Raw genomic sequence first — 24,729 nt, forward strand, 5'->3', positions numbered from 1 at the left:
TACCACTTAACATGGACTGTCATTCCAAATATGCTTATGGCCCTTGGCTTAAAAACAAAGGAGCAAGAAATTAAAATGGAGCTCCCATTGTTTGCTATTGCCAGAACACTTCTGAGTTTTGTTCTGGCAGCAGAAGGTACACTAGTCCCATTTAAAACTTTGGTCCTTAGAACACAGTCAACTCAAAATGTTGGCTTATTTTACTCCAATGTCAAAACAATACACAATCCTAGTGCTTAGCTTTGAATATTGGCAGAGAAAAAAATTCACATCCTTCAGCCAAGAGTAATACATGCATAGCTCTAAAAATGTCTATGACAACTTTTTCTCCTTGTTCTAATAACAGGGAAACTACTATTCCAATTGTTCAAAGATACTATTTAAATAGGAAGGTTCAAGGATGCTATTAAAATAGGAAGGTCCAGGATTTTCTACCTTACACTAGAAGCATGAGAAAAAGCTCACCTCCCAGACTGCTAATATTAAGGTGGCCTAATTGCCCTAATGTATAAATACCAAAATTTGTTTAAAACTGAAGTTAACTAATGATTTTTAAACATGTGAAGAACTGTTGTTGTAAATATGAATACGCAAAACAGGAAGAATATCAGCCAACAGTTAGAGAAGATGCAAAACTATATCTCCAGAAATTAAGGTAGAACAATATAAAGCCAGGTCAAATGTATAAAACAGAGACCTATTCAAGCATGACTAGACTGTTATCCAGTCTTCAAAAATGTATTTGGGGTTTTTAAATAAATGTGATATTACAAGCTTCAAACATAGATATGATTTAAAGCTTCAATATGTAACTTATAATCTTAAATGTACTTCATTGCATATTTCCTCTAAAACTTCAAAATTTTCTAAATCTGGCCAAAGAAAAAATATCACATAGCTTTCTCCATAAGAATTATTTTGGGGTGAGGATTATTACTATTCTACTTTACTGCAAAAAAATCAACTGATAGCCTGTGCTTTTATCTGTAGCTTTTGTTAAGTATTCTCTGTATTAAAAACACTTCTATATTGACTAATATAAACACTGTTTCTTGACAATAGCCTCTAAAGCGTTAACCAGCCACTGTTGATTAATGACACTTCTTAGTGTGAAAAATAGAATATATTCAGCACACTGTCAAAACAAAGAAATTTAACTTCTCTCTTGTCAGATTGCATTAACAAGAGGCATGAAAGTTCTGAAGCTGTTCCCTTCCTTCATATAAAACTGCAATTAAAATGAAATCCTTAATCACCCTACATCTGTCAGCAATAAGATGCTTCCTGACAGCGCTTTAATGTAACATAATAATTCTTTAACAGAGGCAGATTCAATGAACCAGAAATCTACATAAAAGGGAAAATATATGGGATACTTTACTCTATCCCCATCTTATGGTTGCAAAAGGAACAGCCATTTTGAAAGAGATGAGATTTCTAAAAAGAGCACTGACAAAATGAAAATTACACTGGTTGTATTGTTGTCTGTATCAAAGGCGTTGATCATAGTACTGATTTACAGAATTAACATATCAGATTTCATCATAGAATCATGAAGCAAAACACTATAATCTGTTTAATTAAAATGGGACTCAGTCCAATACTTGGTATATTTTTTACCAAACCATAAAGTTGTACAAAAGAATGGACGTTTTAAAAGTAAGCAGCTTTCTTTTCCAAAAAGAATTTATTTCTGCCTGAAGGGTGTCATGGTGTAGAAATTCCAAAAACTGTAAGACAGAAGATAAATCTCTTTACAGCTAGTAATACACACATATACAAACTGAAGGTTCCAGTTATATTCTTCCTGTGTAACGTTATGCATGTAGAGTTCAGATGACAGAACTGATATTTCTACTAAAAATGAAAACTGAAAAGAATAAATCTGCTTCATGCTTTTCATTTCCTTTATGATCATCAACATCAGTAGCTGTTTAATAAAAGAAAAGAAATATATCACTGCTGTCCCATCCAAGGAAATATTAAAACTGGGTCTGGCAAAGATTGTTTATCATTTTATTTTTTTTGTCCAACAAATAAAAAAATAGCATGAAAAATAACATGAGAAGAATACAGTCTATAATACAAATGGTATTATGGCTTTATTACTACAAATGGTACTATTTGAAATATTTTTATATTTCATTTATAATTTTGTGTTTTAAAAGTCTGTCTGCCAATACAAGAGTACGAAGTCAAGTACAAAGCTATTTCTTTAGCTGAAAGATTATTTATTTAAAATGTGATTTAGGATTAGAAGTTTAAAAGGGTATAAACAGTAGACAACTTGCACATTAAAAATATCCTCTGAATAATAAAGTTTTGGTTTATAAAGGTCTGTAGGAATACATATTGACTATCAGTTAAGGTAATGTTTAAAAATTTCAGATAAGGCACCTTATATAATCATTACAAAAAAAAGAAATATTTTATAATAAATATTTAAACTATTTCAATCACTGATGTTGGTTTTACTAATTAATTTACTAAATTTCATCAAAAGCTACATTTAACTGAGATTTATTTCTGAGACATTATTTAATGCAAAAAAAAATGCAAAACAAAAATATCTAAACTGCATCATGTATAAGACCCTGTGAATGTCAGTGAATTTAAGAACTCTTTCCTTTAGCCTCGACTCTTCTTTAAAATTATCTGAAAAGAAAAAAAAATATAGATCCTTTAGATACAAAAGCTTAATATTCCATTTAAAATTAATCATCTATTTAATATGAAATGCTTTAGATGGTTTTCATTTTTTCAAATTCCTTTCCTCTAAACCAAGTGTCAAACTGGCAGCCTGCAGACCAGATGCATCATGCACAGGCCACGCCCATCCTGGGTCCGCAAAGGCAAAAAACTTTGCAATACGTCACATGATGGTATGTGACGTGATCAGGTTCGACACCCATGATCTACACAGTGTATTATTATAATGGTCACTCTAGTAAAACAGTGATCTTGCGCCTACATAAATAAGGCTTTTGTATCAGTTAAGATGTGTCTTTTCATTTCTAACCAGCAGTGCAAATAGAGTTTAGGATTTATTGATACCTAGTAGAAAAATACTTATGTAGGAGTGAGTGAGGTAAATATTTACCTGTAGGTAAATATTCTATTCCATATTCATTTGAAACAGGGAGTGTGTGAGGTCTTCTAAAGAGAACCATAACTATTGTGAATATTACTCTACTGCAAATATCCCACTGGAGAAGATAGTGGCTTAGTTTCATATGTTCCTGGATGATACTGATTACCTGATCCAATTCATTCAAAGTTCAAGTTTGATTTTGGCAGTGAAATTGCTTTGGTTGGTCTAAGCTAAAATGACTTGCTTTGGGGGTAGGGAGGAGTGTTCATCTTCTTTAACCTTATGGCAGCTTTTTATACCATCTGGCTGAATCAATTATTTTGGATGAAGGAGGAGGATGTTATTTAGTAGTTCTGCTGCTCCCTCCTGCTTTGGCCTTAGCAGGCTTTGGCTTGGCTTAGTAGTCATGGGATCCTTCATTCTGTTACCTTTGTTTATATTCTATACAAAGGTATCAAGTGAGGCCATCAGGGGCTTATGGTTGGGTGATACGATAGAACTTTATTTTCTCGTTATTAAAGTAAGGCAGTGCAGGTACCAGAGAAGTGTTTGAGTCCTGTTACTGGCAAAAAGGCAAAACTCAGTAAAACATATGGATTGGTAGCTCAGAGTTCCGGCTATTAGATAGGTATCTAACACTCTTTGGCGCCGCGCTCCTTGTGAAGTATCAAATAGACAGGCTCTATGTATTCTTGAATTCATCTTTATCTTTTGAGGACTAGATGGCATAGGTCCGTGATGGCAAACCTATGACACACAGAGACCTCTCTGCTGGCCTGCGCATCGTCGCCCCAGGTCAGATCTCCATGGCGTTTCTTTTGTGAGCTTGTTTCCACGCAAACGACGAAACAGAAGCTCACAAAAGAAAAAGATCTTACCTCTTGCTGCGCTGCCGGTGTTCTGATGCCCTGCCTCCCACCGGCCAGCTGGTCTCTGCTGAGCATGCACGCATGTCCACGTTTGTGCATGTCTGCGCACGTGCGCACACACACACACCTTTCAGTTTGGGCATGCACATGCACGCAGTTTGGGCAATCGGTGTCTAAAAGGTTCGCCATCACTGGCATAGGTGATCATGTCTTTAGCCAGCAATGCCATGTCCAGCGGCCCTGAACTTTTTGGGCAGGAATGGCCTGGTCACAATAGCCCATACTTTAGTAATCTTCCATTTAGATTACCACAAAGTTCTTTCTGTGGGAGTTAATATCATTGTGATGAATATTCCTTTTACTGTATTAATTTAATTATATTTTAGTGCACAGAATTACTGTAAAAAGCAGTTACACTTAATCCAATCTGCTGAGTAATGATACCCTAATTTGAACATACTTGTTCTAGCATAATTTTATAATAATATAATACAACTGATTATTTTTCTCACTATAATAAAGTTTTAACAAAAATCTTCTTTATACAGGGTAGTCTTATCTGAATGTTCTCTTAGACTTTAATACAATTGTATGCAGCTTTAACATTATAGTATGCAAGAAAGAATTTAACTATGATTACCTTTGCGGAAGACACAACATGTTCATATTTAATTATTTTACTCTTTTCTTCAATAGCCTTGGTCCTGGCTTCTTCTGCTAATCGAAACAGGAACAACAAGAAGTTCAAATGTACCTTTTAAAGAAAAATACAAAATTCAAAATCTTCCAAAAAATGTCAAGTACATTACACATACTAGGTTAAAAAATGATTTATAATGATACTAATTAAAATGTTTTCAAAGTGGAATTTATCAGTATATCTGTCTAATTTCATTTTTTTTTACTTCTGTGACATTAACATTTCCAATCAAATGGAGAGTTATACATTTCTGATAATTTTTGAAAACGATGAATTAATAAATTCTGTTTCAAAAACATTCTTGGACGTGGAAAGGCATGAATCAGTCTACAACTCTTTCTCTAGAATCATGTCATCTGGCAGCCACATGATCCAAGGAAAAGATGCATCTGCTTTAAAGAGTTGCAAACAAATGATATGCTCAAGCATATTCTTAAGTATCTTTCTAAAATTAGACATGAAGTTTTATACAACCTGAATATACCTATTGTTTTCTCCAATTTTTTAAACCTTACGGTTAATGTTGATGCCTGATAATTACCTAGGTAAGTCACTGAAATTTTCTAGGCAAGATTTCAGAAGTGATTTCCCCTTGTCTGCTTCCTAGGGCTAAGAGAGAGGGCCTGGGCCAACATCCCACAACTTTCTTCATGTCTGAAGCAGACCTAGAACTCAGTGTCCCTACACCCAATTAGTTCTTTCTTCCAATAATCTACCTAAAAAATGGGATTTAGATCAGGTACAAATCTAAGAAGGAACGTAGAGTTTTTTATTGTTTTCTTTTCAGGATTTCTTTTTCAGGATTACTGCAGAGCCAGTCTGGAGTAGTGGTTAGGATGCTGTCCTAGAAACCAGGAGAATTTGAGTTGTAGGAGTCCCTTAGGCATGTAAGGTAACTTTTGGCCAGACACTCACTCTCAGCCCAACCCACCTGGCAGCGTTTTGTTGTGAGGAAAATAGCAAGTAGGAGTATTAAATAGGTTTGCTGCTTTCAGTTAGTTAGTTGATGTGTGGGTAGGTGGGTAGGTGGGTAGGTAGGTAGGTAGGTAGGTAGATAGATAGATAGATAGATAGATAGATAGATAGATAGATAGATAGATAGATAGATAGATAGATAGATAAAAATGGGATAAAATGTTACTTAAAGGTCATAAAGAAGCATTTCCTTTCAAGTAAACAACATGCAACAGCATTTTACATTAGTTATGGATAATCCTGAGCCAATCCAGTAGATACCATCAGTCTTGTCCCAACCCTTCTGGCATTTTATCTTAAAGGTTTTGTCATCAAGCCTGGGTCCCTGATGAAATGGACGAGCCCGTTGGTTGTGTTAACTATGATTATCAGTGCTTTTGTTGTGGGATGTTATTCTTGGTTGCTTTTTTATTTGTTATTTATAATTTTTGCTGTTTTTAGTTTATTATTATAATTTTTTATGTAATTTACTTGGGTTTTTAATTGTTAGCTACCCAAAGTCATAACTTAAGATGGGCAGCCATAGAAATTTCATAAACAATCTCCTTTTCTTAGCCTGGTTTCAAAGTGACTGATATACATAACAGTGCAGTATTTTCATTCACACACACATATACACATCCTATATTTATATCTCTACATATGGAACAGATATAGGTTATTGAGGCAACGATATTGAGGCATCCAATTTCAAATTTTCCAGAGTAACTGCCACTCATGTCTTGAACTTTGAGAAGTATTAATTTAGCTAAGGAACACTAAGCGGATGCCACAAAGAGGGTGTCAACCTATTCTCCAAAGCACCTAAAGGCAGAACAAGAAACAATGGATGTACATTGGGTCTATACATACGGATAGACCTTGACTTATAGCTGTTCATTTAGTGATCATTCGAAGTTACAGCAGCATTGAAAAAAAATTACTTATGATTGTTTTTCTTGCAGCATGCCCGTGGTCACGTGATAAAAGTTTGAATGCTTGGCAACTGGTCTGTATTTATGACAGTTGCAGTGTCCCGACGTCATGTGATTACTTTTTACGAGTTCTGACAAGCAAAGTCAATGGAGACACCAGATTCACTTAACAATCTTGTTACTAACTTAACCGCAGTCATTTACTTAACTGTGGGAAGAACGATTAGAAAATGGAGCAAAACTTACTTAACAATTGACTTGATTAGCAACCAATATTTTGGGCTAAATTGTGGTCATAAATCAAGGATTACCTGCTTATTGCATATGCTTGACTTTTAGAGAATTTTGATGCATTGTTCTTGCAAAGTCCAAACACCTGGTGAATTGCTGTTTAAAAACCAGATTGCAGCCAATCAGAATGACTTCTATTTTGTTACCTAAACTCTTCAGCCTGAAATATTCATGCCCAATATTGTGCAGTATTGAATAAATAAAAGCAGTACAATCAATGGGATTTACTTCTGAGAATATGTAAGATGTTTACACTATAAATGAATCATATTATTACACTAGTAAGGATGTTATTTTTTATATATAAAAAACCCAATATTCTAAAGTTCTATATTTCTTACTATAATTTCAGTTGATACCTGATATAAATCCATTTTATACTCCACATTGACTTATTCGAAGCCTGCACAATTTCTGAACCAAGCTTTGTACAACCTGTCAACTATATATTACAGTCCCGCGATGGCGAACCTATGGCACGCATGCCACAGGTGGCACACAGAGCCATATCGGTGGGCACGCAAACTCAGCTCTGGTGCATGTGATTTTCAGACTTTCTGGGCCCACCGGAAGTAGGGAAACAGGCTGTTTCCTGCCTCCGGAGGGCCTGGGGGTTGGGGAAATTCCCATTTTTTGGTCTCCCCAGGCTCCAGAGCCTCTCTAGGAGCCTGGGGAGGGTGAAAACGGCCTTCCCCCCTCGGAGGCCCTCCGGAGGCCAGAAACGGCCCATTTGCCAACTTCTGGTGGGACTGGAAGGCCTGTTTTTTGCTCTCCCCAGGCTCCAGAGCCTCTCCAGGAACTGGGGAGGGCGAAAACAGCCTTCCCCACCCTCCTGGAGGCCAGAAATGGCCCAATTGTCGACTTCCGGCTCCACACACATGTGCGGGGGGACGGAGCACATAGCATTATGGGTGTGGGCACGCACACGATCCCCCTCGTTCCCCACACTTTTGGCACACTATGGCAAAAAGGTTAGCCATCCCTGTTATAGTCTATCATGCTTTTAATCCGTTTGCAACTATATAACGCATTCAAATTGTTGGATTGCAGCTGATTTACAACTCGTAGAGCACTGAGTGACTATGGTTTACATTTTTGTGGTCAGGCATTTATCAGATCTCTAGATGGCGATTAGTTTGATTACCAAAGGCTGTGGAAGAGTGTTACTGTAATCACTGTACAAAACACAAAATAGATAACACACATCAGTGTCCATTCCTAAACATTGACGACAAAATAATTATGTCACATGCAAACTCAACCCTTTCCCCTGTGTTGTGGCAACATCTCAGAGGTTATGATATTATGCATGGCCCAGAAAAAAAATCATTACAAAAATTTCCTTCCAAAATATCAAAACGTATGTTTTTCCATGTAAACTGATTTGTCAACAGAACAGAGGAAAAAAATCTAAGTTCTTTGTTCAAAAGCGACAACTTGTAAGAAACTTTATTGGCATGAGAGGACTTGAGAGAAGGGGTTGGGCACAGATTTGCATTTTTTAAACTTAGACTTAGAATAATTTTGTCACTTTGAATGTACACTAATCGGCATACATTAAAATGAAATTTCGTTGCATACAGGTCTCAGAGGGTCTCCACCTCTAATATACACTACATAAACATGACAAAATAGATACAAAATTATACATATACCCACATATATTATGACAAAGAGAAACAACACAAACTAGTTCAGATGTATAGATGTATACGGTGAGACCAAAACAGCCAAAGAAGCTTCTGACAACTTTTACAGTGTTCAAACATTGGTTGCAGAGGATCGAGCTTTCCTTCAGTCCTCTGCCATCGTGCACACACAACACATGTGCACACGACACAAGCAATCCCAGGTTAAGTATTGCTTACCAGGCTACTATTTGTGCTATAATGCACAAAGATGATTCATAGAATTATGCTGTCATTACACGCCAAGCTTAAACAAAAGGAACCACCCACAAGAAGGATTGGGGGACTGGAATTCCCACGTTTCAGGCAAGGCACTTTCATAAATGAATGGATAGGAATGGCAGGAAACAGTTTTCCAATGAGTTTCCCTAAAAGTTGCCGAGTGGGAAGCCAGACACTGAACGGTCGCCTCCCACATTCGTCCCATCCCTCGCTGTCGTCGCAGAGCAGGACACGGGTCCGCAAAGGCGCTCCGCAAGACTAGGGCAGACAGCAGCCACTTTCCTCCTTTCTAGCTTCCCTCCCCATTCCCACTCACCAGTAAGTCGGTGTTGCCGCCCAATCGGAGCTGGGGCTTGTGCTTCTTCATCAGGTTCTTCAGAGTGCTTCGTGGCACGGTGCGCTTCATCGCAGCGGCGCGGAAGCCCTTCCTCGGAATCAATGTCGGAGTCAGCGAATATCCGGAGAGCGGTTCGCCCCCCCCCAAACCACTCCACAGACGAACCGAGCGCGCTTGCGCCGTATAAATTCAAATCTGCCGCCGTGCGCCATTACGTCACATGAGCGGCTGATGCATCAACCCGCCTACTTTCTCCTTGGAGCGATTGGTGGAAGGGAATGCCATTCAGCGGGACTATAGAGAGAAGCCGCTGAATAAATGGGGCTCTTCATTAATATCCAACGCGATCTGTAGTTGCTTCTCACTTCCAAATGCACGCATAATCAACGACGGTCTTTTGTACAGCTGACCTATTTAAACTCAATAGGGTTTGAGCGGCCGCTGAACGTGTCTTAATCCGTCAGGAATTTATTTTAAAAGTTGCAAATGTATGTGCAGATTTCTGCTTAGCGTTAAAGAGTTGGAAGGGAATCTTGCCTGCGAAGGATTACACTGTGATCGGAAAGGCTTCTAAGCCTTCTAATGCCCTCAACTCTTATGATCACAAATGGGACTCTCTTCCAACTGAACAACTTTGACTTTTGGGGAGTCATCAAATGAAGAGTCTTGTTTTTAACTTTTTCACTAATTTTATTACTGAAATATAACAGAGTGAATATAAGTGAATATAATAAGCTACTGAAGTTCGCAGATGACACAACAGTGATTGGTCTCATTCAAGACAATGATGAACTAGCCTTGTGGTGCAACCAAAACAATCTGGAACTGAACACACTCAAATGGTGGTAGACTTTAGGAGAAACCCTTCCATACTCCCACCTCTCACAATACTAGACAACACAGGATCAACAGTAGAAACCTTCAAATTTCTAGGTTCTATCATATCGCAAGATCTAAAATGGACAGCTAACATCAAAAACATCATTAAAAAAGGACAACAAAGAATGTTCTTTCTGCGCCAACTCAGTAAGCTCAAACTGCCCAAGGAGCTGCTGATTCAGTTCTACAGAGGAATTATTGAGTCTGTCATTTGCACCTCTATAACTGTCTGGTTCGGTTCTGCAACCCAACAAGAAAAACACAGACTTCAGAGGATAATTAGAACTGCAGAAAAAATAATTGCTACCAACCTGCCTTCCATTGAGGACCTGTATACTGCACGAATCAAGAAGAGGGCCGTGAAAATATTTACAGACCCCTCGCATCCTGGACATAAACTCTTTCAACTCCTGCCCTCAAAACGACGCTATAGAGCACTGCACACCAGAACAACTAGACACAAGAACAGTTTTTTCCCAAAGGCCATCACTCTGCTAAACAAATAATTCCATCAACACTGTCAAACTATTTACTGAATCTGCACTACTATTAATTTACTCATAGTTCCCATCACCAATTACTTTCCACTTAGACTGTATGACTGTAACTTGTTGCTGGCAATCCTTATGATTTATATTGATATACTGACCATCAATTGTGTTGTAAATGTTGTATCTTGATGAACGTATTTTTTCTTTTATGTACACTGAGAGCATATGCACCAAGACAAATTCCTTGTGTGTCCAATCACACTTGGCCAATAAAAAAATTCTATTCTATTCTATTCTATGTCAGTAATATATGAAAGTAAAAAAAATTCTATTCCATTCTAAACCATATATGTTGCATTGATAAAAAAAATAGCAAGAGATGAAAAAAATATGGGTATCAAACAAATATGATACCAATTTAAAACTTACTCAACTCAAGCTTCTAGACCACAGATGAACAGATTGTTTCACCTTTCCCTTTTTAGAATTCGTTATTTTAAAAATTGATCAACACATCCGAATCCATTATAGCTGTGTCCTCACTTTCACAAACAGGTCTCAGGCTGGCTCAAAATTGCAATTATTTATCTGGGAATATTTTCATTCATTCATTCAATTTTGCTATAGCCACCCAATTCCAAAGGTGTAAGGAACAGAGGAGAGACCTAGGTGAGAGAGGAGTGAGTTCTCTAGTCCTCTTCACAGTCTCTCCACCATATATGTGATCTGTCAAGTGAGATGTGATTGGACACAAATGTAGCACTCCTCCAGAACAGCACTATACATATGTACAAAACTAATTTGAGTGACAAATGATAGAGCAAGAGCATCTCTATCACAGTTACCTGTTCTATGGGCAACCTGCAAAATGGCTAAGCTCTGCTTTTGGGGAACCTGCCTGCAGTTGCTCAATACTATTTTACCACAATCCCACCATAAAGAAAGGTTAGTCCCAAACAGCAGAATCTGCTACCATCAGGAATGGGTCTCTCCAAAAGTTCTAATCTTGCAGGTGTCTTCTCCTGGGCATCCTAGGCCCAAACTTTAAGCAATAGCTTATATCTAGGGTATCAAACTCTATTTCATTAAGGGCCACATCAGGTTTCTGTTTGACCTCCTGCAACCCTCTGCCAGTGTAAATGGAGTTCGGGGGGGGGGGCGCCCACAGCCCTTGCAAGCTCTGTTTTCACTAGCAGAGGCACCACAGGCTGGTCTTCTGCTGTTTCCAGGGTGGCCCTGTGAGCCGGATTTAAGCACCCCCTCAGGCCAGATCCGGGTCCCGGGCCTTGAGTTTGGCTTATGTCATAACCATAAACAAATTGGATGTATATGTTAATTGCAATCATAAGCCACATGCTAGAGACTTTAAAACAATCTAATTCAGTTCATACAGGAAATTCAGCTACGGTATGTCTGTAGATAGGTGTCCAGCTTCTCATTGAACACCTTTTATTAAACCTCAACATACACTAAGGCTAAGAGCCTTGTCTTTTTGTCCTCTCGAAATCAAGCATCACTTTTTATATTAAAATTAAAATTGAATGTGTCATCTTAGTAGTGTTTCTATGTTTGTTTTAGTAGCATTTCTATGTTTATTTTTCCTAGATTTAATGTGTAACTATAAAAGACCTCCATAATCTTTCAACTAGTAAAAACTTATTATCTAATTCTGCAATATGTATAAAAGATACATTGCAAGTTTATTGCCTCTGGATACATTACAAATGTAAATTACCATTTACCATAGTTATGTAAAGCTTGGTATATTTATACAAGAAAGTCTGTAGAGATTCTCAGTCATCCAGGTCATGGTTGTCCCAAAGATGCTTTTTCAGGAGGCAACTGGACTGTCTTGTTTTTATAGAAGAATTAGCATTGAAAATGAGGCAAATATTTTGCATATGGTTCTTTAAATTTGACATGTCATATTCAAGTGAAAACTAATTGATGTTTATCCAAGTATTAATAATTAGTAGAAATTTTGAAGCATATTTTTCCAGTACTCTTCAAACAGAACAATCTAGCAGAAACCACTCCATAAAGATATAGATTATCAGTTTGATTATTTTAGTTTCATAATAACGTGATGAATGATTGTTTCCCATTTTTTCATATATTTGGATAAAGAATATTTGTACACTGTTATAACTTTATCTAGAAACGAAAAACGAAATAAATGTAAATAGGTTAATATTCCTTTGTGAGATATGTGTCAATATAAAATATTTGGGGAATAAAAAACATTTGCCCCAAAGTGCTATATACATATATTATTATGTGCATAATAATGTGAAATCACAGCGGTCAGTTCTTTAGCTGGTGTTGGCTTTCATACACATTGAGTTCTTCCCAGGAATCTAGGACCGTGATGGCGAATTTATGGCATGTGTGCTAGAGGTGGCACACAGCTTCCTCTCTGATGGCACATGAACTGCTGTCCCAGTTCAGCTCTGTTGCGCATGCATATGCGCCTCCTGCTGGCCAGCTGGTCTTTGGGTCTCTGCCACACATACATGGGGGCGGGGCATGTGGGAGGGGGCTGCACACGTATGCGTGGGGTGGGGTGCATGTGCAGGGCCTCATCTGCATTGCATTTTGGGGGGTTAGGGTTAGGCTTTGGGGCACTGGGTCCAGAAAAGGTTAGCCATCACTGATCTAGGATAGTATAAAACATGCTTATTCAAGCAGTGTGGCCTTTTGTAATTGACAGATGGAAACTTTTTATGCATTTTTATGGAAATTTTTCTAAGTGGCATCAAAAAAAAAAATTGGTATGGCACCTACAGTGCTGATAACCACTGGGACCACTTGGCTGATTTATGCCATAATCTTTCAATTCTGATTTTCAAAATGTTGATACTGTCTTGTATTCTGCTGCCCATTGGTATTTCTAGATTAGTTATATTAATAATATTAATTATTGTATTCTACTTGTTTTATGTATAACTCAAGGTTGTGAACATACTTAACACTCCTGCTTCCTATTTTTCTTCACAACAACAACCCTGTGAAGTGTGTTGAGCTGAAACAGTGTGACTGTAAAGGTACCCAGCTGGCTTTCATGCCTAAGGAACGTCTGCAACTTACACAGTCTTGGTTTCTAGGACAGCATCTTAACCACTACACCAAACTGACTGTTTAAAGAAATAATAAACATTGATACATTTATATGTGCATAAATATTAAAATATTTATTGAAGTACATATTTTGCACATGCAATTATGAAATTGTAATTAAACTCTAATTGACACGTAAAATGAGAGGGAGAAAAAAAAGTTTAATCGTTTTCCATTTCTTCACAGATTTCTCATCTCACTCCCCAAACAATGGAATTTGCAAAGCACCTAAATGATAGGCAGATATTTAACCCAACTCTGCTTTTCATTATAATGTAGTTTTTAAGGAGTCTTTACAATCTTATTTATTTATTCTAAAAGAAAGGCCTCATTCTATTTCACCCATTCAATGAAGTATGAAACAACACTCACAAACGTATAAGTAGTAAAAATGTGCATCAAACCATTTGATGGGCAAAATGTATGCTTCAGGTCATGTAAAGTTAGAAATGAGCAGAGCTGAGTTGGATAGGGACTAATGCATAAAGACAAAGTATCTTTGAAATTAAATGAGCAAGCAGAAATTCTTGCAGTCCATAGATCAGAAATAAAATATTGAATGGCATACAATATCTGAGGAATGTGTTCAACAGCCAATTGTTTCTTGCAATCAGTAGTCTCTGAACATGTGCAAAGAGATTTTGTAAAGCATATTTTGCTTTCATGAGTTTCTAATTCCCAAGATAAAGTTTGTAGCTGACAGTTCCACCAAAATGTTTAGGAATCTGTAAGATGGAGAATACAGTTCATTCCACACCCCAAAAAACAAAGAATCGAGTAATAGACAGCAGACACAAAGCAAGATATATAACCCCAGTGACATATAAAATGATTCATGGATATTAAAAGTTTATATAAATTTTTATAACTGCAACTGCAAGGAAATTAATATGATGTATATCCCTTTGTATACTTTAAAGTCAGCCTAAATTTAATTAGGATGCCCCAAACAATGTCTCAGCCAGTAAAAATAAACTGAAGAGAAATTGGTATTTCTGAATGGACCAGCACTAATGGCATCCAGAGCATGTGATGTTGCTTCTAATTTGGGTGAGTTAGTCTAGTCAAAAGTAAGAAAAATACTGTGCCAAGACTCATCATAATTTCATTTTGTGAAAGTCCTGAAAAATAAACATCTTATTATTCGAAAACATTGTTGAAAACATAACCAATTTTGTTGTATATATTATGTAAAATGACAATAAAGGCTATACTAATACTAATACTAATACTAATACTATACTATACTATACTTATATACTATATTATTGTTTCTTGCAGGAATTTTTAGCTGCAAAGAATTCTGACATTTACTCTGTGGAAAATAGTGCTCAAAAGGATGGGGGGAAAGAAACCTGTGTGTAAAATAAGAATCTCTACACAAGCCCTTGCTTAATTATGTGCCAAGAATCCGAAGTTCAAACGAAATTTTTTCAGGTAAATCACAAAATGCCTGACAGTTTAAATGAATTTAAGACAATATATATAACAGGAACTGTAGCAAATGCACCTCAATTCAAGCAAGAGTCAATTAAAGCAGCATTCATCACAATGATTAAATAGCAATTAGGAATGAATTTTATGGATGGCAACGATCCTTGAAATCTTACCCTCCAAGCTAATTGTATAAGCCAAGGATGATAGCAAAAAGTCAATTGTACTTCTAATTCCTTCCATCTCTGTTGCAGTGAACACTTCTGTATCTATATGGCAATTACATAAACCTTGCTATATTAAATCTAGAAGATTTTTCATCTACTAGTAGAGCAAGAAGAAACAGTAAATTATTACCTTCCAACACAGTGGGATACTGGAGGCATAATGCAATTATGTTTTATGTTCTTCCTATTATTATCATATTCAGAAGAACTCTTGGAAGAACACAGTCTAAGAACTCTGCTATTTATTTCTGGGTTCTCTGCCTAAATTAAATCCAGATGGTTCAAACAAAATATGCTACATTTTGTGGAGGAAAGGCTATAAAAATGGTGGTTCATCAGTCAGTCTAATCTAAGCCTTGTGTGAGAAAGTGTGAGAATGTAATGTAATGGTTTAAATAATGCGTGAAGTTTATATATTTCAGATCTGAAAGAATGCAGAACTATCACAGAATATGTTGTAGTATATCCAATGTTTTCAGCTATTGCCATGAGAAGATTGCCTGCAAAGTGATTAACTCTAAACCTTCCTTGTAATTGTCACAATAAATTACACTCTTTTCAATGTTAAGTAGTTCAACAACTTGACAAAACGTTGGAAGAAGAACACTACATGGCTGAATCTACTCTGCATGATAGACACCAAATAGCAATTTGTTCTAACATGATGAAAGCAAGCTAGAAACCAAAAATACTACAGTAACATTCTAATAATTGTCATTAGAGTAGCTAAATGCAGACCAGATTATACAAGCAATTGTGACTCTCTCGATGGGAAAATAAGAATTTTAGCAGAAGATAGCAATTGTGCATTTCCATTTCCAAGGTTATTTATTTATTTTATTTACTATCAGTTTTTGGGTTCGATATTGAACAAATATCTTACATTTAATTCAAGAGATCAAAATCAATATAAAGTCACATACATTTGAAATAATCTACCTAAATCAATGCACTGAGATATATAGAACAAATATCCCTAAAGTGGTATTTCTGATGCATTTATCTATAAAATAATTTGGGACTTAGGTAATACTTCCTTCATGTACTTCAAATTTTTAATTTCCTTAAGATACAAGCTTAATGAGATGGGAAATAGTGTTGAAAGAGAGATAATATTTTGCCAAGTGCAGTCATAATGATTTTATAGGATAAAAACCATATATATTTCAATCCTGGTTCAATAAAAGTTCCTTTATCTGTCACCAGAAATATCTTATACATTATATATAAATATACATATATACATACATACATGTGTGTGTAGTGTGTGTGTGTGTGTGTGTGTGTTCGTAGATTTCCACGGGTATAGGTATGTAGGTCTTGGCATATTCTGGTCTTTTCTCGTGTAAGGTTGAGAGTATCTTGGCGACGTTTCAACGAACGAGTCCCAGCCATGAAAACTGACACCGAACCCAGGATAACACACAACACCACCACCAATCATCCTCACCAGATTCAAACCCAAACCCATCCCACAGATGAAACATAACCAACATCCAGAAGCCAGACCATGCTGGCACCACTGGCTGCTGCACCCCCCTCCGATCCCCACACAAAGCAAGCTGACACACGCCAGGAACACATGACAAGACCTCGGACTCAGAGCCAAACCAAAACCCAGGATGCTGCATCACAGCCATCTGCTCAAGACATCACATCACAGAACTCCAGAGGCCACAACACCAAAGCTCAGGACATCACAACACAACCTACTACCCAGGATGTTATAGCATAAGACTCAGGAGGTCACATTTCCAGAACTCAGGACATTTCCAGGAAGCCCATTACCACTACAGGAGGTCACATTCCCAGAACTCAGGATGTTTCCACACAGCCCATTAACTAGGTCATTGCAACACAAAAGACTAGGACCACACCCACACTGGATGCTACGAAACAGCCGACCAATCTGCAAACACCCACTCCATCTACCAATCAAGATGCAACCACACAGCCAACCAACCCGCTCACAGCAACACTCCCCATCTCCCCACCAGCATTTATAGAGAGACGGCCGCGCCAACCACACTTTGCTCGCACAAGCATAAAGCCGAAAGCACCAGCCTGAAGATGATGAGTGAGACCTCATCGAAACGTCGCCAATTTACTCTCAATCTTACACGGGAAAAGACCCGAATATGCCAAGACCTACACATACACACACACACACACACACACACACAAATATAATACACATATAGTATGTATATGTAGTGTGCGTGTGTGTGTGTGTATCCATGTCAATCCTTTTTATTACTTTAGAATATAAAATACAAAAATCTAAAAGCAAATAATAGAAAAAATAGGGGAAAAGAAAAAGAGAAGTGTAGAGAAAAAGGGAAAAAGAAAGAAAAGGCATTGACTTCTGACACCAGTTGGTGCAGTAGAATAAGAAGTGACATCAAACCTCAACTTTTTACTTTTATATAATAGTATAAACTAGCCATTTCTATGACAACATATCTATCTAATCAATAAAACCCAAAATCAAAGTTTCAATTTTTTTCCACCTCAAGCACAAAGTCCAGAAGCAGTTTCCAAGTAGAAACAAAAGTACTTATGTTTTTTTCTTTTATCAAAGCAGTCAATTTAGCCATCTCTGCTAATCCATCAGCTTTTGCAACCATTCATCCATTGTGGGGATTAATATCCTTCCATTTTTGTGAATAAAGTAATTTTGCTGCTGTCAATATATATAACATCAAAGTTCCAATTTTTTTTCCAAATCTTTTTCCATTAAACCTGAAAGAAAAGTTTCTGGTTTTATCTTTATATCACTTTAAGAAGCTTCTGTATTAGATTATGAATCCTATTCCAATATTAAGTGTTACCAATATCAAATCAAAATCAAATAATATCAAAGAAATAGTTTAAAGTTGGAAATAGTCCCTTTTTTTGGCTCTTCACAATTTTGATCTTTAAATCATTCCAATGGCATCACAGGATTTGAAATTTGGCATCAATTTTTGGAATTCAAGAGGAGTCTTCAAAGTTTTAACCAGCTTCCTCTGTAAATCCTATTTAAAAAGTATCATCCAGGATTTCTTTTGCAACTGTTCTCTGTCCAGATCCTTTTCTTGATTAGTGTTTCGTATTCCCATTTTGGTAAACTTTGTTGTCTTCCATGCCTTCAAATGCTATATTGTTGTGTCAGGTAAGATTTGTATTTTAATTTTTTTCCCTCATCTTTTAAAAAATTAACTGTTGGAATCTGTACCATAACCAAGATATTAGTTATTAATATCTCAGTTCATTTTGTAAAACAAATTAAAGTGATAGCTGATTTGCTCATTTTAAATCTTTTCTACTTGATCCTTTAGTTCTCTCTAGTGTTCCTTTGCAACCTTCATCAAATAGAACTAAACCCATATTACGATCTCATATTCATAATATGGGTTTAGTTCTATTTCAGTCAATTCCCACAAATTATTGTGGGAATAATATACTTGTTCTTCAAAATTTACAAGAAAAATAACCAATATTCCAAATCTCTTTGGCCTCCCACTTCATTTAAAACTATCTTAAATCTTTTCTTTTCTTTTTGCCAACTGTTTATAATTTTAAGCTCCTTAAATCCAAAGAAGCACGTAAAACTCACCTGGTCTCAAATTAAGCTTGCCATCCTGAAGATCTCTAATATTTGTACTGTAATTAAATTAAACATTTCCAAATGTGATTAGAAAGTAAATTTAGCTGGCTTAATAGCAGGGGTGGGATTCTACCAGTTCACACCTATTCACTAGAACCTGTTGTTAATTTTCTAAGCAGTTCAGAGAACCTGTTTTTGGAAGAAATCGCCTTTTGTTTATTCCCACTTTATAGGGATAATCCTGTAAAGAAGGCAGGAAGGAAACATTCTGGTGTTGTTTCTAACATAATCTTTATTGCCCTGTTTACAGAAACCTTTATTACATTCTTGGCAGTATGCCTAGACTTACTGTTGCCCCCAGAGCTTCTCCGGAGTTTTTTTTCTTCGCTGGTACTTTGCTGGGGCATGACTTTCTTAAAGGGGAAGGGTTGTTTTAAGCTTTTTACACTGCTGTTGGGAGGAAATACTCCCCTGTTGGAGTTCTACCAGCCGGGATGCAACGATCAGCCCTTTGAAGAAGTAATTGAATAATGAAGCAGAGCTGCCGGAAAGAAGTTTTTAATGACAAGGAACCAAGATGAATGACATTCAGCAAAGCTTCTTGGCTAGCTAGAAAGATTGACATTAAAACATGAGTTTACATACCCTTTCTGAATTTTAGTCTAAAACTAGTTTTTGGTGAAGTTTAATTCTGTGTTTATTGATGGGATAATTTTCACTATTCAGCTTTGTTTGGAAGGAAAAAGGTTAATCTCTGTTCCTGAAAAAAAACTGGGTTGCAAAATCTGGCTAGTTTCTGTGTCTGTTTGTTTGGGTAATTTTTTTAACAAGTAACAACTACTGTGTTTGCTCTTTTGCTATATTTTAGCATTAATTGCTTTCTTTGTAGTTAGGCTTATTTCAAGTGTTTACATTTGAGCTTGCCTGGGGTGTAAGCTCTGGCAATGAGCCAGACAAGGTTCGTGTTTTAGTTTTAAAAGGGTTTAAACTGTTGTGATTTAATTACCATATTTTTCGGAGTATAAAATGCACCTGAGTATAAAACACACCTTAATTTTTGGAGAGGAAAATAGGAAAAAAAGTTCTGTCTACCAGTATTCATCTGGCTACCATCCTTAGTCTGGTCAGCTTCAGCACATTAGTTCACTGGTTTTGAGCGTGTGCACACACTTTTTATCCCCTGGTTGGGGATAAAAAACAGCTTCTAAAGCACAGCTAATTGTCAGAGAGAGAAGCAACGAGAAAAGAAGAGGAAGTGCAGAAGATCAATTCACTCACTAACACCTTGTTAGGGCTGAAAAAAAGCTTCAAAAAAGCTATATTCAGAGTATAAGACACACCCAAATTTTCAGCCTCTTTTAGGGGGTGGAAGTGCACCTTATACTTTGAAAAATACAGTATTTGTATTGTGTTTTAATTTTTTTCTGCCTCACGGTTTCTTTTTCTATCTGGGGAGGGGGTCTTCCTTCACTGCTTTAGTGGTTCCTGGCACTGTCCTTTTGAGGTGTACTTCCAAGATGCAGGATGCAAGCTTGGCACTGTGATCTTTCCTTAAATCTGGATGATTTCCTTAAGATATCTTGTGAGGTGAGTGAGACCAGCTGGTATCTTTAAGAGGTGCAAATGGATCTAAAGATTGCTTCTCCTGGGTGTGGTCTTTCCAGAGAACTTAAATGACCTCTCTGCTAAAGGGTTTTACTTTATGAGCAAGAGTTGGTGGCTGATAGTTATTGCCTTTTAACTATTTTAATTCCTCAAGGTGCTCTGGCACCCTGCCTGATTTGTAACTCCGGCTTGCAGGTCTTTTTATTCTAATGATTGGTATTTAGGGCAGCTTTTTGCAAGCAAAGAAGCTTTTTGCATTTTTGTACAGGTAATCCTTGACCTACAACAGTTCATTGAAAGGCCGTTCAAAATTACAATGGCACTGAAAAAAGTGATTTATGATCATTTTTCACACTTATGACCATTGCAGCATCCCCACAGGTCACGAGAGGCCAGGCGAGGAGAAACACATCTCGATGTGAGTGATGTTGAGTTGGCCACTCCCACCCAGTCACATGACCACCCAGCCACATCTACCCAGCTGGTCATTAGGGCAGACAACGGGTTAAATTATTTGAATCCCACCACTGCTTAAAAGCATTATTTTGCTTTGCTGTTGCCAAGTGCAAAAAATGTCACCTCCCTTGGCTCCTGATGCTCAAACTTGTACTTCTGCGCATGCGCGTTATGGCGGCGTTTTGAAACTCATGGAGACGGCGGTCGGAAAGTCCTTGGGCCGTGATGCCGTTCAGCCGCTTGCCTAGCTGCCTGCGCTCTGGCCCCGCTTTTGTGATCATCTCGGCCGCCGAGAGAGAGGTCCCTGGGCCTCATTGAACTCTCGGCTGCCGAGTACAGAGTCGGAGGGGTTTTGGAGCAGCGAATGGCGGTGGCCATGTTGGGGGGGGTTTGAAGAGACGCCCGGCATGATTCAGCTGTTTTTCCGGCCGTTCGGGCCGTGGAAGGATATCAACGAAGGAGCATCCCGAACACCGACGGAGGGTATTGAAGGTGGTATGCTGGATACCGGGTGTTTCGGATGGCTGGTAATTGTGCTTGCTGGGATGGAACCTGGAGGGGTAAGAACTCGGAGGGGTAGGAACATCGCCCCCCCCTCCCAGCTTGGACTGGAACATCGCGTCTCCCCCACTGCTGACTTTTGCCCTTGCCTGTCAAAATGGGGGGGTAGGAACATCGCCCCCTCCCTGCATGGACTAGAACATCGCGTTTCCCCCACGGAGGTTTGATCTGCCGGCCTAGTGGGGGAGGCATGGACGGCATGAGGGCACCGGCGGAGTCGTTTCAATCTAGGGTGCGTAACCGGGAATTCGAGGGAGACCTTTTTAGCTTGTGGTCCCACGGACTCCTACGGACTAGGACCCACATGGTTATCTATTTAAGGGTGGGTCCCGGCGATTTTTTGGATACGACGATAACATCTCCGACGGCTAAGGATGGACACTTTTCCGCAATTGTGTGGACGACTTCTCCATGAGATATTCATTTGCCGAACTACTACGACTGCGAGGTTCCCCCACCTCGCAGGAATGGCCCTCCAAGCTATCGAGGGCTTACCTTAACGAAGGGTCTTGGGACCCAGAGAGGTGGCATGCGGCCAAGAAGAATTTGTGGGGTTTTTTAAATAGTTTTTTAAACAAGAGTTTTTTAAGGGGGGGGGGATTTGACGGGTGGGGGTGAGGACCCGTCGGGGAGGGATCCAGCCCCTGTGCTAGTTCGCGACATTACGCCATCCTGTCTGAAGGCAGGGGGGGAGGACGTTCCAGGTTTAGAGGGTTGTTCGATCTGTACGGTTAGTGGGAGAGGCAGATATGGCGGGGGGAGGGGCCGCATCGAGTTGTGGGAGCACGTGTTCGATGTTTGAGAGCGATCACGTGCTCTGGCCCCTCAGTCCCTACCCGTTCCTCGGGTGGCCATGATCCTCAGAGCTTGGATCTTCGGCTGTTGTTATGTAATGCCCGGTCCATGGCTAATAAGGCTCCCCTGATTTGTGATCTTATTCAGGGGGGGTCCGCGGACCTCGTGGGCATTACGGAGACCTGGTTGGGCCCTGAGGGGGGGTCCCCTTGTTGAGATGTGCCCTCCAGGTTTCCGAGCATTTCATCAGCCGAGGGTCCAAGGTAGGGGTGGGGGGGTGGCGGTTGTCATTAGGGAAGATCTAGAGCCGAGGGAGACCACTGTTCCTCAGATTGCCGGCTGCGAATCCCTCTATGTGCGGTGGGGCTATAGGAATCAGTTGGGCTTGGTGATCGTGTACCTGGCTCCTTGCTGCGTGACCACAGCCCTGCCCGAGCTGTTGGAGGTACTGGCTGCTGTGGCGGTTGAGACCCCCAGACTTATAGTCATGGGGGATTTCAACTTGCCATCAGTAGGCTTGTCATCGACGGCAGCTCAGGAGTTCCAGGCTTCCATGACGGCCTTGGACCTGATTCGAGTAAATGATGGCCCTACGCACACAGGGGGAGGCACGCTGGATCTGATTTATATCTCTGGACAGTGGTTAAATGATCTGGTGTTAGATGATTTAGTAACTGAACCAATGTCATGGTCGGATCATTTTCTCCTTCGCCTAGACTTCCGAACCGCCATTCACCACCGCAGGGAGACGGAACCTATACGGTGGTTTCGTCCCAGGCGCCTGATGGACCCTGAGAGGTTCCAGACGGAGCTTGGGCCATTCCCTGAGGATCTGGCCCACGGCACGACTGAGGAACTGGTCGTGGCCTGGGAACAGGCCGCGGCCGGGGCCCTGGACCGTGTCGCGCCTTTGCGGCCTCTGACCCGGCGTAGGTCTCGTCCGGCCCCCTGGTTCTCCGAGGGGCTGAGGGAGATGAAATGCCGGAGAAGACGCCTAGAGAGCACCTGGAGGTCCAGTCACTCCGAAGTTGATCGGACACTAGTGAGGACCTTTACTAGGACCTACCTAGTGGCAATGAGGGAAGATAACCGCCCGGCCGCCCTGTTTCGGGTGACCCGCTCTCTCCTACATCAGGAGGTGCGGGATGACCCTTTGCAGGGACGAGCCGAGGAGCTTAGTGGTTATCTATATGATAAAATCGCTCAGCTGAGGGACGGTCTGGACCGAATTTGGGATGATCCAAGCGAGGGAGAGGAGGCACGTCTTGTTGAGCACATTTGGGATGAGTTTGACCCTGTGGCTCCCGAGGACGTGGACAGGTTGTTGGGGAGGCTTCACGGCACGACATGTTTACTGGACCCGTGTCCTTCCTGGCTGGTACTGGCCACTCAGGCGGTGACACGAGGCTGGCTCCAGAGGATTATCAACGCTTCTTTGTTGGACGGGGTTTTCCCTGCCGCCTTGAAAGAGGCGGTAGTGAGACCCTCCTTAAGAAGCCCTCTTGGACCCAGCTATTTTGGGTAATTATCGTCCAGTCTCCAACCTTCGCTTTGTTGCGAAGGTTGTAGAGAGTGCCGTGGTGCGACAGCTACCCCAATACCTGGATGAAGATGTCTATCTAGACCTGCTCCAGTCCGCTTCCGACCCGGATACAGCACGGAGACAGCTTTGGTCGCATTGGTGGATGATCTCTGGAGGGCCAGGGACAGGGATATTCCTCTGCCCTGGTCCTATTAGACCTCTCAGCGGCGTTCGATACCATCGATCATGGTATCCTGCTGCGCCGGTTGGGGGATTGGGAGTGGAGGCACCGATATCGGTGGTTCTCCTCCTATCTCTCCGACCGTCGCAGACGGTGTTGACAGGGGGCAGAGGTCGACCGCGAGGGCCTCACTTGTGGGGTCCCACAGGGGTCGATTCTCTCACCCCTGCTGTTCAACATCTACATGAAGCCGTTGGGTGAGATCATCAGTGGTTTCGGGGTGAGATACCAGCAGTACGCTGACGACACCCAGCTGTACTTTTCCACCCCGGGCCACCCCAATGAAGTTGTTGAAGTGCTGTCCCGGTGTTTGGAAGCCGTACGGGTCTGGATGGGGAGAAACAGGCTCAAGCTTAATCCCTCCAAGACGGAGTGGCTGTGGATGCCGGCACCCCGATTCAGTCAGCTGCAGCCGCGGCTGGCTGTTGGAGGCGAGTTACTGGCCCCAAAGGATAGGGTGCGCAACTTAGGTGTCCTCCTGGATGATCGGCTGTCGTTTGAAGACCATTTGACGGCCGTCTCCAGGAGGGCCTTCCACCAGGTTCGCCTGGTTCGGCAGTTGCGCCCCTTCCTTGATCGGGATGCCTTATGCACAGTCACTCATGCGCTCGTTACCTCTCGCTTGGATTACTGTAATGCTCTCTACATGGGGCTCCCCTTGAAGTGCACTCGGAGGCTTCAGTTAGTCCAGAATGCAGCTGCGCGGGTCATAGAGGGAGCTACGC

The 24,729-nt window shown here is 40.0% G+C and overlaps 1 protein-coding gene across 1 annotated transcript; it reads right to left on the bottom strand.

Moving 5' to 3' along the window:
* Window positions 1-1,667: 1,667 nt before the first annotated feature.
* CENPW (centromere protein W) lies at window positions 1,668-9,245 on the bottom strand. The gene is made up of 3 exons (XM_058172268.1): window positions 9,067-9,245; window positions 4,601-4,714; window positions 1,668-2,655 (listed from the first exon to the last, which is right to left on the bottom strand). Exons 1-3 carry the CDS (start codon window positions 9,154-9,156, stop codon window positions 2,629-2,631), a joined length of 231 nt encoding a protein of 76 aa, XP_058028251.1. The 5' UTR covers window positions 9,157-9,245; the 3' UTR covers window positions 1,668-2,628.
* Between the last annotated feature and the right edge of the window lie 15,484 nt (window positions 9,246-24,729).

Source organism: Ahaetulla prasina, chromosome 1, assembly GCF_028640845.1.
Source record: "Ahaetulla prasina isolate Xishuangbanna chromosome 1, ASM2864084v1, whole genome shotgun sequence".
NCBI classification, from domain to species: domain Eukaryota; kingdom Metazoa; phylum Chordata; class Lepidosauria; order Squamata; family Colubridae; genus Ahaetulla; species Ahaetulla prasina.

Excerpts from the sequence above, each read along its gene's own strand:
- CENPW (XM_058172268.1), bottom strand. The coding sequence starts at position 9,156 with ATGAAGCGCACCGTGCCACGAAGCACTCTGAAGAACCTGATGAAGAAG. Across the intron at positions 4,715-9,066 it reads GCGGCAACACCGACTTACTG|GTACATTTGAACTTCTTGTT; the intron begins GTGAGTGGGAAT and ends TTTCTTTAAAAG. Across the intron at positions 2,656-4,600 it reads ATGTTGTGTCTTCCGCAAAG|ATAATTTTAAAGAAGAGTCG; the intron begins GTAATCATAGTT and ends TTTTCTTTTCAG.